This window comes from Peromyscus eremicus, chromosome 19 (genome assembly GCF_949786415.1).
Source record: "Peromyscus eremicus chromosome 19, PerEre_H2_v1, whole genome shotgun sequence".
Lineage (NCBI taxonomy): Eukaryota > Metazoa > Chordata > Mammalia > Rodentia > Cricetidae > Peromyscus > Peromyscus eremicus.
In genome coordinates, this window is record NC_081435.1 from 25,648,632 (window position 1) to 25,666,933 (window position 18,302).

At 46.3% G+C, this 18,302-nt stretch overlaps 1 protein-coding gene and 1 non-coding gene across 7 annotated transcripts in view; one reads left to right on the forward strand and one right to left on the reverse strand.

The window, feature by feature from the left end:
* Hbegf (heparin binding EGF like growth factor) overlaps positions 1-18,302 on the reverse strand; it is a 114,302-nt gene that overhangs the window by 7,666 nt on the left and 88,334 nt on the right. For 2 of the 6 annotated variants that reach the window (XM_059246557.1, XM_059246556.1), the window contains 2 exons: positions 2,683-3,373; positions 2,294-2,467 (listed from right to left, as the gene is read on the reverse strand). In XM_059246557.1, the coding sequence (XP_059102540.1) occupies positions 2,294-2,467; positions 2,683-2,728 (220 nt within the window). In that variant the 5' untranslated portion in view covers positions 2,729-3,373. Of the gene's footprint in view, positions 1-2,293; positions 2,468-2,682; positions 3,374-4,923; positions 5,082-9,771; positions 9,925-18,302 lie in introns of all 6 variants that reach the window. The other 4 variants (XM_059246552.1, XM_059246558.1, XM_059246553.1 and 1 more) reach the window with 4 other exon arrangements.
* Positions 9,764-9,927, forward strand: LOC131896225 (U1 spliceosomal RNA). Its single transcript, XR_009375391.1, has one exon. It is a non-coding gene; the product is annotated as a U1 spliceosomal RNA (small nuclear RNA).

Genomic DNA, 18,302 nt, shown 5'->3' on the forward strand with positions numbered 1-18,302 from the left:
GGAAAGCTCTTCAAGAACTACCAGAAAGAGGAAGCTTTAGGAGGAAATAGAAGTTGGTTGGGTTCCAAGGAAGAAGAGCCTCATTCTAAGAAAGCCAGAGAAACTACAGCCCACTGAGAAAAGCTACCAGCCTTGCACTCGAGTTCTGCCCACTTTCTACCCCCATCTGTGACTCCCCCACGTCGACATGATTCTATTTTAGCCTTCAGTCAGCCTCATTTCCTGATACCGTTCTCAGTGACCCACTTGCAGGAAGATAGTGTCACAGACAAAAATTGCTTTGGGAGAAGGAACTTGGCTGTTTTGGGGTGGGAAGCTTCTAAAATAAGAGTGTCTATAGCTTTAGGACCTCCTCTGGAGTTCCCATTGGTATCAGGGAACATGTTTGGTGCAGAACCTAGCTCTGAAACAGCAAATGGGCTATCCCTGATTTTAAAGACCTTACTTTTTTGATTTTGCACAAAACGTCTGCCCCACCCCATGCCCTTTAACAATGTATGCACGTTCTCAAATAGCCGTTTAGATTTATCCTCAAGCATCCTATTCACACCTGGGATAGGGAGGGGGTTACAATACATACAAGGAACTATCCAGAAGGAACTAGACTATGACATCTCCTCTCTTCTTTGCAGGCTGCAGATACTAGAAGGGGGGAGAACGACTTCACATCCACCTGGGACTGGCCGTTAGCCCAGGAGTCTGATGCCAGCCTCTCCCATCCCTGAACGCAATAGTTTAAAAGGTGCTTACTGTCCATAGCTACAGCCTGTGTCTGGCAGAAAGGTGAAAATGATAGGTTAGACTAGGGACATAGGATCCTCAAGACAAATGAGACTTCAACAATGCCAAGGCACTCTCAAGATGAAAACCACAGGATCCCCAAAAGGCAGGGACCTGCCCCAGGACAGTGCAGGATTGGGATTAGAACTGTGGTCTCTGGTCCTGTTCCTGGCTTCTTCAGAGTTCAGAAGGTGATGCAGGTGGCCAGGGGAAGCAGGAGAGGACCAAAGCGATCAGAGAGAGAGAGAATAAGAAGATTGACAAGTTAGGCTCCTGCTGAGGAGAGGGAGCAGTGAGTCAGGTTGGCAGAGGTATGAGGAGCAGCCATGTGGGTGGGGGGTGAGTCACTTCCCAGCCCAGCCCTACCCAGCCTAAGAGAGAGCCAGGAGAATCCAGACTGTTCAGGACATGGGTGACCCCAAGGGTCCACTGTAGAGAGGGAAAAGTGTGGGACCCCAGCCTCAGTTTTGGAGCAGACTCTTGACTTATGCAAAGCAGAGCAAGCACCTCAGGAAAGCCTTGGGTGAGGAGGGAGCAGGCAGGCTGAGCAGCAGGTGGGGCTGAACAGGTGTGCCTCCTTCCAACCAAATATAGTCATTCCGGGGACATGGGGCTTAGTGCTGGCTCCACCTCTGAGAATCACTGCAAGTGGCTAGAGGCAGGGAGGCCATCATCAGGTTCTGGACTCTGCCCAGTCCCTGCGTTCAGCCACAGATACAGGTTATAGGATCACACGTAACTCTTTCCTCTAGGAGTCTCCTTAGAGATTCCAGTGGGCAGGAAGTCTACAAGTTTCAGATGCACAGCATTTCAAAACAGCCTCCTAGAGACCCAGCACTCACCACTCATTGCCAGCTGCAGGGGTGCTAGCCTCATCTACCAAAGCCAAGAGTTCCTCACCGCCCCCTCTCCCTAACCTGGAGACAGAAGGAGACTAACACTGCACTTTTGATGCTCCCATCTGTCATCTCTCTTTATATATAATTACCACACGTACACGAGATAGAACAGCAGCTCCCCAACCCCGGCCCTATGCACAGATACTCTAGAGAAAGCACCTGGCAGTGGTAGCACGTCCTTAATCCCAGCACCCGAGAGGCAGAGGCAGGCAGATCTCTGTGAGTCTGAGGTCAGCCTGGTCTACAGAGGGAGTTCCAGGGCAGCCAGGGCTACACAGAGAAACCCTTAACCCCTTCCCCCTCAAAAAAGAAACAACTCTAGAGAAAGCATCTCAGCCATACTTTCCTATCATCTAGCCTACCTTAGAGGACAATCTGCCTCTTTCATTTTGCTCCAAAGTATACAGAAGAACCCACACCAGGTGAGACCAAAGATAAGAATGGTAGCATTATTTGCAGAACCCCCCAACTACAATCAGGCCATCAGCTTTTCCTTGAAGTCTTCCATAAACATTCCCTCAGGGGATGGGGTGGGGGCAATAGCATAAATCTCAGGCCTGTGTATTCTTCAGCTCCCGAACAGCATCTAAGGTTAGGCCGGCCCCCTTACCCACCTCTGAAAAGGTTAGGATCTGTCTCTTCCAAGTCCTGGACTTCCTGAGTACGACCATCTCCCGTGGGTAGCAGCTGGTTTGTGGATCCAGTGGGAGAGTCTGGGTTTCTGGTTGCTGCTGCCAGACCTCTCCGAAGGCGCTCCAGACTCTCACCGGTCACCAACGCGGACAACACTGGGCAAGAGAGGAGGCCACATCAGACCCATCGCCTAGACCCCACGCCACCACGCCATCGGGGTCCACGCCCGCCCTCTAGGGCGCACTGGCCCCACCAAGTGGCCCGCTCGGGGGTGGGGTGGGGGGGAGGCACTGCATCGACCTTCCCACGTGTCCCCTGCACGGCGCCCCCACCCCACCCCCGACCTCGGAGACATCAGCTGCCCTCTTACCTGCGGCCAGAAAGAGCTTCAGCACCACCGACGGCAGCAGCTTCATGGTCCTGAGCCTGGCGGAGACGGCGAGGCAGTGATCACTTTGAATGCAGCGGCCGCTGGACCGCTGCACCGGGGCCAGGCGGCGGTGGGCAGCGAGATTCCACCAGGCAAGGTCTGCTGCCCGTTTCTGGGTGCGATCCCGCCGAGGAGCTCTGCGGCCGCGGTACGCCTGTCTGTTGGGAGTCGGTCAGTGCGTCCGCCCAGCCCCTGCACGTCCGTCAGGCCGACCAGTAGCATGTGGCATGCAGCTCCCAGGGCCGACTGAGCGCTCGCAGCGCGCGGCCGGGAATAAGGCTCCTGGAAAAAGAGTGGGAGCCCCGCCCCGCCCGGCGCCGCCCCCTCCCCTCCCCCTCCCGCGCCGGGAAGCCAGCCCGGGGAGGCGCCGGCAGCGCTGCCCCGGACTAGGCAGTCGGTCGCGGAGGGAGGACCCGGAGGCGCTCACATTTTTGGGACCAGGCCAGAGCAACCGTGGCCGGAGTGTGGGTGTAGGGCGAATGACCAGCAGGTGGTGAAGACCGGATCCTACCTTTCCTCCAACGCCGGTCCCGCGGCAGCCTAGTGAAAGCTGAGCTGAGAGCTGTTCCAGGCCTGCGTCCCTGCATCTTTGACAAGTCCCGTTCCACACTAGGTATCTGCACTCAGAAGCCTACCGACACAGCAAGCAGTAAATACTATTTCGTTTATCGTTTAGAAATTAGATACACGAATGCCAGCTAGTCTCCGGAGGGCAGAGTGACCAGACCTGAAGTTGCAGTCTGTTGATGCCAATCCAGCAACAGCAAAGGAAGTTAGGAGTGGCTTCCACTGCTTTCCCCCAGGGGACATAGTCTACTTTAGGATTTCTGAGCTATGCAACATAATTCCCAGGCGTTTGCAGTCAGAGAGACACAGATTATGGGACAAGCCTCATACTCTTCCTTGGGTATTAAGACCACCCGCTCAAACATGAGCTTTCCTCTCAAAGGACCCAACCAGCTAACCTAGATGAGTATGTGCGACCCGTGCCAGACTGATGTTTCTCTTCCAACTGGTGTATTTTTACGGGGAAGGGGTCGTCTGGAGTCAATGTCCTGACTCAAATAATGACTCCCTCAGTAAGTATTTCGGCTCCCAGGGACGTGCTGGGTAGGGAGTTTGACACAGGGCTGGGTTGGCATTCAGAGTCCTCAGTTGTGCCAGACAGAGCACTTGCCTGATTCAGCCATGTGTAGGGATAAAAACAGGCCTACTATTTATACACTGTCTATCCCACTCTTTCTCCCTACCCCACCCCCACATCGCGGGGGTCAATCTGGCTCGCCCCCTCTTAATTTTTCTCCATACATTCCCAGGCCTAGATTTCCACAGTGCACTACCGTGTCTACAGACTTAGATTGCTACCTACTGTGTGACCGTGGACAAGATAACTGATTTTATATTTTTGGAAGGAGGCTAATTTGTTTTATTTTATGTGTATGGGTGTTTGCCTGCATATATGTCTGTGTACAACACGCCTGCCTGATCCCCACAGAGGTCAGACGAGGGCATCAGATTCCCCAGGACTAGAGTTACAGATGGTTGTGAACCCCTGGGTGGACACAGGGAATCAAACCTGGGTTCTCTGGAGGAACAGCCAGTGTTCTTAACTGCTGGCCATGTCTCTAGACCCTAAGATAATTGATTTACTGAGCCTCAGTTTCTACATATCCTGAGTGGGAATAACAGTAGTAATATCAACAATGTCTACTTTGTAGCGAGCTTTCTGAGGATCGAGTGAGGGGACAAATATAAAGCAAAAAGTATAGTGATGGGTATAAGCTCTTGATAAATGTGACCTATTATTTCTGTTGTTGTTATCACCGGACATTCAACCTTGATTTCTCCTTTTCCTTAGGACCCTTTTCCCTCCCTTCCCCGGACACCCAGTCTGGCCAGGTGTCAGGATCCATGTGCAGACAAATGGGTTTCAGACGGAAGCTAACTTGTCACCTATTTGGCCCAAAGCCACCTTGGTGTTCGTCTGGGTACGCAGTATCGGGCCTAGGACCTCAGCAGATGGCCACCACCCCAGCCACACCTTCATCTGCACCAGCAGGTGTTTGATCACCTTAAAACCAAGCCATCTAGGGGTCAGGGTTCTCCCCAGGGAAGGGTGGAGGGAGATACTTCCTGACACATGACCAAATCACTCCCCTTTCCCCCTCCCACCATTCACACCCTGCTCTCCTGTCCTAGCCTGCTTCTTCCTTCCTCCGATAGGTCCTTCCGCCTCACCCCCACGTCAGCTCAGCTTCGTTGGGGCAACTCCAGGCTTTCATCACACTCAGGAGCCTCACCCTATCCAGGTCTGTGTGTCAGGTTTTACGAGGAAGGGCCTGGAGAAAAGAAGACGAAAAACCTGAACTGGACTTGGGATAGTCACTTCCCTTCCCAGAACTGCAGATAGCCTGGGACCAAAACACTGAGCAAAATAAAACAAAATTACAGGATGGGAATGCAACTCAGTGGCAGAGACTTTGCTAGCATGTGCAAAGCCCTGGGTTTGATCTTCAGCTCCTTAAAAGTGGCAAAAAAGAAAAACTGCTACCACCACCACCAAAAGCAAAGCCCTGGGCACGGTGACACACACCTGTGATCTGGGCTCCTGTAAGATGGAGGGAAGAGGATCAGGAGTTCAAGGTCATCCTCCTCTATACATTGAATTTTAGTCCAATCTGGACTACATGAGGATTAGTCTCAAAACCAAAACATCTCAATCATAACTCGTCCTGGGGTAGCCTCATTAGCTGGCTTATTCCATAAGCATTCACGAAACACTTTTCAGATGCCAGGGAGATGCTAAGATGGAAGTTCAAATGATGTGCTGGAAGAGGATGTGTTCTGGTGCCTGCACTCACACCTTAGGTTTGATGATGGATTAACAAAGCCTTATCTGAAAAGGCGACGGGTAAACTGAGGCCTTGGGTGAGAAGAAGAAAACAGACGTGATTATTGTTGACCGAACATTCCAAGTCTCATCAATAGTGCAAAGAACAGGATGTAGAAACAAGCTTGAAGCATTCAGAGAGGAGCACGCAGACCAGAAAGGTAGTGATGTGAAATCCCAGAGGGACAAAGGCTAGGGCAGAGAACGGAGGACACGAAGATGTCAGGGTAGATGGTGAGTTTTATTCCCCATCATTGTGAGAATCCAATGAGATGGGAATGAAAAGGCAGAGTTATGTAAGAATGTTCCATGTTCTTTTTGCCTCCTGCAGGTCCCTCTCCCTGCTTTGGTGGTCAAGGGCCAGAGTCCGATGGGCAAGTCTGAACTCTCTATTGAGCAGGAGCAAACTGAGGCTTGGGGACTGACCGGTCTTTTGCTACTAATGAGTCAATAGGGAACTAATCTAGAGCAGAACCCATGGCATCCTGTTTCCCAGCCCAGGCTAGGTTCCCAGGCAGCTAGAAAGGCAGGCTCCTTGGGACTCTGAGTGCTGCTGACTCACTGCTAAAGCACTGAGTTCTTGATTTGAGTACCCTTGCCTGCCAGTGTGGAGGAGGTGGGAGAAAAGGAGCCACAGAAACTGGAGTGGGGTGGTGTGAGGGGTGCTCTTGGAGAGGGACCACTCATGATCCCTTCCCCTCTGTGCCTGGTACATATATCTTGCAGATGGGTTCCCTTAGACCTGACTGTGCATCAGAATCACCAGGGACTATACTGAAGATGAAAAGGCCCAGCCAGAAGTGGTGGCACACACCTTTAGTCCCAACACTTGGGAGGCAGAGGCAGGTGGATCTGAGTTCAAGGCCAGCCTGGTCTACAGAGAGAGTTCCAAGACAGCCAGGGCTACACAGAAAAACCCTGTCTTGAAAAACAAAACAAAACAAAACAAAACAAAGAAGGCCTAGACTCAGGGTTGGGGATGTAGCTCATTGGACGAACACATGCCTAGCACGTACAAGGCCCTGCACTATAAAAACAACCAACTAAACAAACAAACAAACAAAAGGTTATGTAAAGCCAGACATGGTGGTTCATACCTATAATCTCAGCACTTGAGACCAAGACAGCAATATCAAGATTGGAATTGGAACCTCTGAGGCAGGGGCAGAGGAAATTTGAGTAGAGATACACATCCATGTGCTCAATGCTTGGCTTGTGTTCTCTTATTGATCCTCCAACATCAGACATGCTAGAAACATCACTCCCATTTGACAGGATTAGAGCTCACAGATGTGTGTAACAGCCCAAGGTCACCCGGCTAGAACTGCTATGGCTGACCACTGTGCAGCCCTCTCTTTGATTTGGGCTTCTAGCTTCAGTTTAACAGCATCCGAGCCGGTGATGAGAAGGCAGCAGCTTCCCCTCTGCCCGTGCAGACGATGCCACCATCAGTTTCCCTGCGGGAGTCCTGGGGCGTGCTGACCACAGTCACTGCCTAACTGGGCTGAGAGGTGGGTTGATGAGCGCAGCAGAGCAGCTGGTGAAATGGATACACTCTCAGCAATCAGACAACTCTAAGTTAGAATTGTGGCGCTGATTTTAGTGTCCCCCCCCCCCCCGCTTGTTCGACATTTATTTGTTTTATCATTGGTTGTGAAATGCTTGCTGGAGTCATCCCTCGCCTTCTACCATGAGGGTCCCAGACCTCACACTCAAATGCCCTCACCTGCTGAACCATCTCTCCGGCCTCTTTGTTCAGCTTTCTAACCTGTAGCAAGTTATTCAGTGTCTTCTTATATGCAGTTTATACATCTCAAACTGAGGGCAATGATAGTGATTATCATAGGGCTCTTGTGATGAATAAGTCAGATCATGTATATGAAATAGAATATGGTGTCTGACATACAGTAGGTGGTAGATGGTTAATGACAGTTGTTATTATGAACAAATTCACTCCCCCCTCTCTCTTTCCTTTTTTTCTTCCCAAGTGGGGATTTGATTTATATCCATGCACTCAACACATCCTGCACCTTGCTTTAAGCCTTAGATTCCTCACTTAAAAATATGAATTTCCAGGCTGTGGTGGTTCATGCCTTTAATCCCAGAACTTGGAAGGCAGAGGCAGTCGGATCTCTGTGAGTTCGAGGCCAGCCTGGTCTACAAAGCAAGTTCCAAGACAACCAGGACTGTTATACAGAGAAACCTTGTCTCCAAAAACCAAGGGCCCTAGACACCGCACAATTGCTTACCCCCTCATTTCATTTTTTCTCTCTGTCAGGATGTACGGTCACTATTCCCTGTCTCTGGCTGATTTCTCTTAGCCTATCTGAGTCAGTTCATCAAGCAATTTTAGAATGTTGAATTATGGCCTGACTTTGGGGTCCCCTGCACCCCTTTATGTTGGCCTGAGGCATCAGGTAGTGAATGGGGATGGACATGCTCTGACACCTGAGTGGGGCCAGGATTTGAATAGTATAAAGAATAGGAATGGGGATGTGGTAGGAAGAAGCTTTGGAAGAAACGTCTAGAAATCCAGGACACTCAGCCAGGAAAGGACATTTATGATGTCCCCATTCTCTCATTCGTTTCCATTTCCAACTGCATTTCTGTGACTTTACGCTTCATCCATTCCCTATCACAGATGGCTTTCTGCTGGCAGGAAGGGAGCAAAGAATTCCTCCTTCCTCAAACAACCCACCTCCCTCTTCAAGGCTTAGATTCCTCACATTAAAAAAATAAATAAATAAATAAAAATAAAAAAAATAGAGAGGTTCGAGCAGTCATGCCACGTCCAGGCATTGGCCATGGAGTCCATTATGTGTTATTTTCTATCATGCGTCTGTCAAAAGCTTGCTGAGACAATCTCCAGACTATGTAGTGGCTGATCTACAGGCATGAGAGCTTTTGCCTGTGACTCAGTCTTTTTGCTTGTAAATTAAGGCCAGGTGATGGTGGTGCATGCCTTTCAGGAGGCAGAGGCAGATGGATCTCTGAGTTTGAGGCCAATGTGGTCTACAGAGGGAATTCCAGGACAGCCAGGGCTATATAAAGAAATACTGTCTCAAAAACCAAAAAGAAACAAACAAATAAACAAAAGCATCTACTTATGGTGCTCTTGGGACAATTGCAGAGCTCCATGTGAGTAAGTTAGTACTCTTGTTAATTTTTCCAGTGCTTAACCTTGGAATGCAGTCACACCATATCTGTACCGGAAACAAGCATGTTCAGTTCCTCATTGGTATGGAGTTACAGGGCAGAAATTTAACAATTTAACAACCATCTACAGCAAGGGCTGGTCTAAGACAATGGTTTAGGAAGGAGGAGATACTGCCCCCTAAAGGACACTTGGGGAATTTGTGGGAGAGGTTTTTTTTTTTTTTTTTTTTTTTTTTTTGTTACCAGGTAATTCTTAATGCATCTGAGAAAAAAAAGTGGTCAGGGCTACATAGCTAAGGATTGTGCCCAGTCAGCCGTGGTGATGCACATCTGTACTGTAATTCCAGCACATGGAAGGTGGAGGCAGGCTGACCTTTGTTGAGTTCAAAGCTAGCCTGGTCTACGCAGTGAAGGCCAGGCCACGCAAGAGTACATAATGAAACCCTGTCTAAACAAACAAAAAACAAAAAATGAGAGACCTCGGCCCTAACTGGGATGTCTAGAGCATATTCCTCCCTCAAGGCTCAGGGACCTATGCAGAAAAGGGGGCAGAACTATTTATAAGGCCAGAGGTGGTAAATGACTTCAAGGCAGCAGTGTTTTCTAGACATAACAGGACAGTTACATATATGAACTCAGTGACTGCGACAGCACACATGAAACCTGCATCATTTCAAGCCAGAAAAAAAAAAAACCAGCATAGAGGAGAGGAGGTGGACACCAAGTCCTACCTACCCCTAGTGTTTGGCGTTTGACTGGTTCTGAGAAAGGGAAAGTCAGTTTTCCGTAATGGTGTGTCACCTGGCATATCTAGAGCAGAGCCCATGCCCAGAGGAATCAGTCAACACAAGTGGACTTAATGAGTTCATAAACAGAGGAAGGACAAGAAGTTGAAGAGGTAGGGAGGTTCGAGAGGATCTGGGGGAGTTGGGGGGTGGGAGAGGAGAGTAAATATGATCAAAATACACTGTATGAATACTTACCTGGCAGGGGAGACACCATGATCAAGCAGGTGGTTTTCCCAGGGCGAGGCTCACCCATTGCACTTGGGGTGTGTTGACCCCTGCGATTTCCCCAAATGCAGGAAACTCGACTGCAAAATTTATGGTAGTGGGGGACTGGGTGCGCGCTCTCCCCTGTTAATTAAAATTAAAAAGAAAAAAAATACACTGTATGAAATTCTCAAAGACTTCATTAAAAAATTACCAAAAAACCATAAAAACAAACAAAAAACACCAAAAAGGAGGGGCTAGAGAGATGGCTGCTCTTCCAGAGGACCTGGGTTCAATTCCCAGATCCCACAGCTCCAACTGTCTATAGTTCCAGAACCAGGGGATCTGACGCTATCTTCTGGCCTTCAAGGGCACTGCATGAACACAGTAGACTTAACACACATGCGTGGGGTGGAGGGGACACCCATATCCATGAAATAAACCTAAAAATACATAAAATGGAAAACAAATAAATTGCCGTACATTTCATACTTCCTTTGAGTGGTCTGCTGCCTTCCTGGCTAAAAACCTTGCGCTTAAACCCATTTCTAATTTATATAAAATATAAAGAGGGGTTTTCCTTGAGCTTTTCCAGGAAGGACGTTAGAATGGAATGCTCATTTTGGTGGTACTGCCTCAGTCGGTATTTACAGCTGTCATATTCCTGGGAAGCCTGTGTAGATATCTGTAATGTCATTCCTAGAACAGTCTTGATGGAAGTTACATATTGAATGACTTTGTTTTGAGGTGTGGGGGGGGATCTTGCTATTATGTCCAGGCAGACCTTGAACTCTTAGGCTCAAGCATTCCCTCTGCCTCTACTTCTGAGTAGTTGGGGCTAAAGATGCTCCAGGTATTGATTTTGTTTTAAGACTAAGTGTGCAGATAGGGTATTACCTTTGAACAGAGTTCTGGTAACAGCCTATGTTATAAAAGTGAAGTATGAAAAAAAGAAACTTCATTTTTTTGAGACAGGGTCTCATGTTTCATAAGCTGGCCTCTGAGAATGATTCTGAACTTCTAATTCCTGCCTCCATCTCCCAAGGGCTGGGACTGCAGGCATGCACCACTGCATCCAGTTTATTCTGTGGTAAGGACTGAGCCCCAGGCTTCACACATGCTAGGAAAATAGTCTACCAACTCGACTACATTCCAGTCCAGATTTTAAAGGAGTTGAAAACCACTGACATAAAAGACAGGCATGAGGGCCAGTGAGACCGCTCAGTGGGTAAGGATGCTTGCCACTAAGTCTGAGGAGCTGAGTCCAATTCCTGAGTCTTAACAGGTAGGACAGAATAGAATTCTGATAGTTGTCCTTCAACCTGCACACAGACTCTTTCTTCCTCTCTCTTTCTCTCTCTCCCCACCCCCACACACTGTGCCCCCCCCCAGCTGAGGACCGAACCCAGGGCCTTGTGCTCTACCACTGAGCTAAATCCCCACTCCCACTTTTTTTTTATACACACCAAAAGAGCTCTCTTGTATCCTTTGGTAAAGTGTTATTCTAAGTATGCTCGTTGATGAAGTCTCTTGTACAAACTCTTGCAGTGTGGGTTTGGCTGTCATGACTATTTGGTATAGACAATTCCTGTTTTTGTTTGTGTGTGTGTTTGTTGTTATCTGCTTGGTTGTTTGGTTTTTTGTTTATTTGTTTTCAAGACAGGGTTTCTCTGTGTAGCCCTGAATGTCCTGGAATTCGCTCTGTAGACCAGGCTGGCCTCAAACTCAGAGATCTGTCTGCCTCTGCCTCCTGAGTGCTGGGATTAAAGGTGTGGCCACCACCGCCCAGCTACTTGGTTGGTTTTTTTGTTTGTTTTTGGTTTTTGGTTTTGTTTTTTTTTTTTCTTTTTTGATACAAGGCCTCACTGTGTAGCCCTGGTTGTCCTGGAACTCTCTGTGTAGACCAAGCTGGTCTTTCAAACTCAGAGGTTCACCTGCCTCTGCCTCCGGAGAGCTGGAATAAATGTGTGTGTGTGTGTGTGTGTGTGTGTGTGTGTGTGTGTGTGTGTGTGCATGCCACCACATCAGGCTCTGTTTTGTTCAGCAAAGATACATTTCTTTACTACTTGCTAGAATGTCACCTTCACCTGGGGAGGAGCGCAGGGAGGGGGGGTACACTCATCCCTGTGGCAGTCTCCCATATCTTACTACAGGAGGATTTGATTCTTGGGAATTATCTACCCAACCATCTTTGTTTCCACAAAAGAAAGCCGAGACTCAGAGACAAGGCCCTTCATCAAGGACTCCTGAGAACTCTGTGACATCACCAGGATGAGAACTAGGTCCTTGATCTCCAGGGTGCACATCCAGGGCTGCTCCTTCCTACACACAGCATGCCTTCCCCGGCCCTGTCTAGGAGACCAGAGGCTGACCTGGTTTCCTAGGCAACTCCTTCACCAATCTGCCCAGCTCTGAGCACCCAGGCTCAGAGGTTGAAATGAGGCTGGGGAGGAGGTTTGGTGGCACCAGAGGTTATAAGGAACTCTTGGTGCTGGGCCACCGAGATAGGCAAGGACAGACTTTCCAAACGTTAGCAGAAGTTATGGTGGGGAGTGTGTATGTGTTTGGGGTTACTCATGCCAAACCCATGATTCTAACACCTCAAGCTTTCTTTCTCAAGCAAGTCACTTGCCCCCTAAGGTTGGGACACATTCTTGAAGGAATGGTCACAGGGGTTCCCCTGCCTTTTCAGCCCCTAGGCCAGTTTCAGCTCCTCTGGGGACTGATCCACCTCAGTGACTTAGTGACTCCTTCTTCTGCCTTGGACCAACCTCCTGAACTATGGAGGCGGTTGAGGGACAGAGACATGAATCCCATTTCCAATGTGGGTTTTGATTCTCATTCCATCGAACCTGACTGTCTTTCCCCTCCTCGTCCTGAGAGGCACCTCCACATGCCATCCCTCGGGGCCAGACTAGGCAGAGATTCAAATACTCCTCCCGGCCATCTTGCCATTTCCGAGCCTTGGCAGGAAAACAAAAACACAACCGCTTGCTCTTAGGGAGCGGCTCCAACGACTCAGGCCACGGAGAGCAGCGCCCTCGTGTGGCCCCCAGAGAAAGCGAGGTTCTTGGCCCAACCCTTCCTTTCTATGTGTTCATCGAACAAATATTTATTGAGAGCCACTATGTGCCAGGCTGCTCAAGGCTCAGGGGCCAAGTGAAGTAAGATACTGCTTCATGCAGCTGCATGCGTGTGTGTAGAGAGGCAGGCAATAAACCACAAACAGTAAACAAGGTTACTAGTAGTAACCACTAAGTAAGAAAAACAAAACAGAAATGTCATAGAATGATTGCAGAGGGAAGGTTCCTTGAGTAAGTCATATTTGAGATGAGACCCGAGGTGCAAGGATCCAGGCATGTGAGGACCCAGGGAGAAAATATTTCTTGTGGAGAACAGCAAAGTCCCTTGGGCAGGAGCAGGCTTTTCAGTTCCCAGAAAGGGGCTGGAGGGTAGGAAGTGAGCAAGATGTGTTCAGGAGGGGTGGGGTGGTGCGGTCACCAGCTTGGCAGCCTGAAGCGCTCCCCTCAGATACTCAGGGGCTCCATTCAGAGAGAGGATGTGCTGATGCCTTTCTTTATCTCATCCACGGAATTTCGTCTTAGAGGAGGAGACCTTTTTAAAGGTGCATCCCGTAGCCAGTGGTGGTGGCACGTACCTTTAATCCCAGCACTTGGGAGGCAGAGGCAGGCAGATCTCTGTGAGTTCGAGGCTAGCCTGGTCTACAGAGTGAGTTCCAGGACAGCCAGAGCTACATGGGAGAAGCCTTGTCTTGAAAAACCAAACCAAACCAAACCAAACCAAAAAAGGTACATTATGTAGGCTTGCAGCTGCAGAAAGAAGTGCCCTTACTTACATATAACTCAGAAGGGGATTGAACTCAGGGCATAGCTCATTAATTATGTGTGTGTGTGTGTCCTCATGTAGAGCTCCAGTCTCCTAAACAGCTGGGATTACAGGCCTGTGCTACCAGGTCTGGGTTAGAAAGACTGAAGGGAGAGTTGGGAGTGTTGGGGGTGTGTGTGTTTTGCCTGCATATATGTCTGTCCATCATCTGTGTGCCTTGTGCCTGAGAAGGCCAGAAGAGGGGGTGCCATATTCCATGGAACTGGAGTTACAGACTGTTGTGAGTTGTATCAAACCTGGGTCCTCTGGAAGAGCAGCAAATGTTCTTAATCACTGAGCCATCTCTCTAGTCCTAAAAATATTTTTATTATATAGGATTCTTTTAGCTATCCTGGGTCTTTTGTTTTTCCATATGAAGTTGAGTATTTTTCTTTCCAAGTCTGTGAAGAATTGTGTTGGGATTTTGATGGAGATTGCATTGAATCTGTACATTGCTTTTGGTAAGATTGCCATTTTTTACTATGTTAATCCTACCTATCCATGAGCATGGGAGATCCTTCCATTTTCTGATATTTTCTTCAATTTCTTTCTTTAGAGATTTAAAGTTATCAAAAAGGTCCTTCACTTGTTTAGTTAGTGTTATCCCAAGGTATTTTATATTATTTGTGGCTATTGTAAAGGGTGATGTTTCTCTGACTTCTTTCTCAGCCCTTTTATCATTTGTGTATAGGAGGGCTATTGATTTTTTTGAGTTGATCTTGTATCCTGCCACTTTACTGAATGAGTTTATCAGCTGTAGGAGTTCCCTGGTAGAATTTTTGGGGTCAGTTATGTATACTATCATATCATCTGCAAATAGTGAAAGTCCAATTTGTATCCCTTTGATCTCCTTTTGTTGTCTTATTGCTCTAGCTAGAACTTCATGTACTATATTGAATAAATATGGGGAGAGCCTTGTCTTGTTCCTGATTTTAGTGGAATCGCTTTGAGTTTCTCTCTGTTTACTTTGATGTTGGCTGTTGGCTTGCTGTAAATTGCCTTTATTATATTTAGGAATGTTCCTTGTATTCCTGATCTCTCTAAGACCTTTACCATGAAGAGGTGGTGGATTTTGTCAAAGGCTTTTTTCAGCTTCTAATGAGATGATCATGTGGTTTTTTTCTTTCAGTTTGTTTATATGGTGTATTATATTGACAGATTTTCATATGTTTAACCATCCTTGCATCCCTGGGATGAAACCTACTTGATCATGGTGGATAATTTTTTTGATGTGTTCTTGGATTTGGTTTGCCAGTATTTTGTTGAGTATTTTTACATCAATGTTCATGAGGGAGATTGGTCTGTAATTCTCTTTCTTTCTTGCATCATTGTGTGGTTTGGGTATCAGGTATCTGTAGCCTCATAAAGAGTTTGGTAATGTTCCTTCTGTTTCTATTGTGTGGAACAATTTGAAGAGTATTGGAATTAGTTCTTCTTTGAAAATCATGTAGAATTCTGCACTGAAACCATCTGGTCCTGGGCTTTTTTTGGTTGGGAGACTTTTGATGACTGTTTCTATTTCTTTAGGGGTTATTGGTCTATTTAGATAGTTTATCTGGTTTTGATTTAACTTTAGTATGTGGTATCTATTCAGAAAATTGTCCATTTCTTCCAGATTTTCCAATTTTGTGGAGTACAGGTTTTTGAAGTATGATCTGATGATTCTCTGGATTTCCTCAATGTTAGTTGTTATGTCTCCCTTCTCATTTCTGATTTTGTTAATTTGGGTGCTCTCTCTTTGCCTTTTGGTTAATTTGGCTAGGGGTTTGTCAATCTTGTTGATTTTTTTCAAAGAACCAATTCTTTGTTTCATTGATTTCTTTTTGTATTGTTCTCTTGGTTTCTATTTCATTGATTTCAGCCCTCAATTTGATTATTTCCTGGCGTCTATTTCTCCTGAGTGAGTTTGTTTCTTTTTGTTCTAGAGCTTTCAGTTGTGCTGTTAAGTCATTGGTATGAGATTTCTCCATCTTTATGTGTGCATTTAGAGCTATGAATTTTCCTCTTAGCACTGCTTTCATAGGTCCCATAAGTTTGGGTATGTTGTACTTTCATTTTCATTGAATTCTAGGAAATCTTTAATTTCTTTCTTTATTTTTTCCTTGACCCATTGGTGTTTCAGGTGGGCATTATTCAGTTTCCATGAGATTGTAGGCTTTCTATAATTTTTGTTGTTGTTGAATTCTAACTTTAAGGCATGGTGGTCCAATAAGATACAGGAGGTTATTCCAACGTTTTTGTATCTGTTGAGATTTGCTTTGTGACCAAGCATGTGGTCAATTTTAGAGAAGGTTCCATAGGGTGCTGAGAAGAAGGTATATTCTTTTGTGTTAGGATGGAATGTTTTGTAGATATCTATTAAGTTCATTTGAGTCATAACATCTGTTAGGTCCTTTATTTCTTTGTTAAGTTTCAGTCTGGTAGATCTGTCTTTTGGTGAGTGTGGTGTGTTGAAATCTCCCACTTCTAATGTGTGGGGTTTGAAGTGTGATTTAAGCTTTAGTAATGTTTCTTTTATGAATGTGGGTGCCTTTGTATTTGGGGCATAAATGTTCAAAATAGAGACTTCATCTTGGTGGATTTTCCCTGTAATAAATATGTAATGTCCATCCTGATCTCTTTCGACTGATTTTAGTTTGAAGTCTATTTTATTAGATATTAGGATAGCTACACCAGCTTGCCTCTTAGGTCCATTTGATTGATAAGCCTTTTCCCAGCCCTTTACTCTGAGGTAGTGTCTGTCTTTGAAGTTAAGGTGTGTTTCTTGTATGCAGCAGAAGGATGGATTCTGTTTTCTTAGCCATTCTGTTAGTCTGTGTCTTTTTATAGGTGAGTTGAGACCATTGGTATTGATGGATATTAATGACCAGTGATTGTTAATTCCTGTTATTTTTTTGTAGTAGTGTTGTGTTTTCCTTCTTTGGTATTTGTTGGTGTGGGATTATCTATTGCCTGAGTTTTCATGGGTGTGTTTAGCTTCTTTAGGTTGGATTTTTCCTTCTAGTGCTTTCTGTAGGGCTGGATTTGTGGATAGGTATTGTTTAAATCTGGTTTTGTCATGGAATATTTTGTTTACTCTGTCTATGGTGATTGAGAGTTTTGCTGGGTATAATAGTCTGGGTTGGCATCCGTGGTCTCTTAGTGTCTGCATAACATTTGTCCAGGACCTTCTAGCTTTCATAGTCTCTATTGAGAAGTCTGGTGTTATTCTGATGGGTCTGCCTTTATATGTTACTTGGTCTTTTTCCTTTGTAGCTCTTAATATTTTTTCTTTGTTCTGTATGTTTAGTGTTTTGATTATGATGTTCTGTAAGCTTCTTGTATCTTCATAGGTATTTCTTTCTTTAGGTTAGGATAGTTTTCTTCTATGATTTTGTTGAATATATTTTCTGTGCCTTTGAGTTGGTATTCTTCTTGGACTTTTTTTGTTTTTGTTTTTGTTTTTTGTTTTTCAAGACAGGGTTTCTCTGTGCCTTTCCTGGATCTTGCTCTGTAGACCAGGCTGGCCTTGAACTCACAAAGATCCACCTGCCTCTGCCTCCCAAGTGCTGGGATTAAAGGTGTGTGCCACCACCACCTGGCTTCTTGGATGTTTTGTGTTACGACTTTTTTGTCTTTAGTGTTTTCTTTGACTGACGAATCTATTTTCTCTATTGTATCTTCAGTGTCAGAGATTCTCTGTTCCATCCATCCATCGGTTGGTTATGCTTGCTTCTGTAGTTTCTGTTCGTTTAGTCAGGATTTCTATTTCCAGCATTCCCTCAGTTTGTGTTTTCTTTATTGTCTCAATTTCAATTTTCAAATCTTGAATTGTTTCCTTCATCTGTTTAATTACTTTTTCTTGGCTTTCTTTGATTTCTTCCAATTTTTTGTTTGTTTTTTTCTTCCATTTCTTTAAGGGAGTTTTTCATTTCCTCTTTAAGGGCCTCTATCATCTTTTTAAAGTCATTTTTAGGATTGATTTCTTCTGCTTCTTCTGCTTTGGTATGTTCAGGTCTTGCAGGTGTAGAATCACTGGGTTCTGATGTTGTCATATAGGTCTTTATGTTGTTGCCTGTATTTTTGCACTGGCGTCTACTCATCTCTTCCTCTGCTCGGTGTAGGTGGTGTCTGTGTCTGAAGGTGCCTCTCTTGTTCTAATTGTTAATTCTTGGTTAAATCGGTGTTGTTGGGCTCTGTTTCTTCAGGAGCAGCTTAGTCCAATCAGTGTTAGTGGGTTCTATCTCAGGGAGCAGTTGTTCCTAGTTGGTGCAGGGTGTGCTTATGGTTTCAGTGGTTGTTAGGTTCGTAGGTTCGTGGGTGTTTTTTTTTTTTTTTTTTTTTTTTTTCCCCGGTGGGGGATCAGGGAAAGGTAGCTGTCTGGTCCCTGGGACTCTGATGGGTAGGGCCTAGGGGTTAGAGACCTGATCTGCCAGTCTGGAGATGGGGGCTTACCTGTTCCCAGTCGGTGCAGGGTGGGCTTATGATTCTGGTGATCTGGTTCAGTGGCAGGGCAGCGCCTTCTTTTGTGTTTTCAGGTCACATTTTGCTCATTCGTCAACTCCTCAGCTGATCTTGTTTCCTCAGACTGTAGACTGTAGGATTCTGAATCCTCTCCCGAATGGATCTCAGATGAGCAGGTTGTTTAGTAAGGTAAT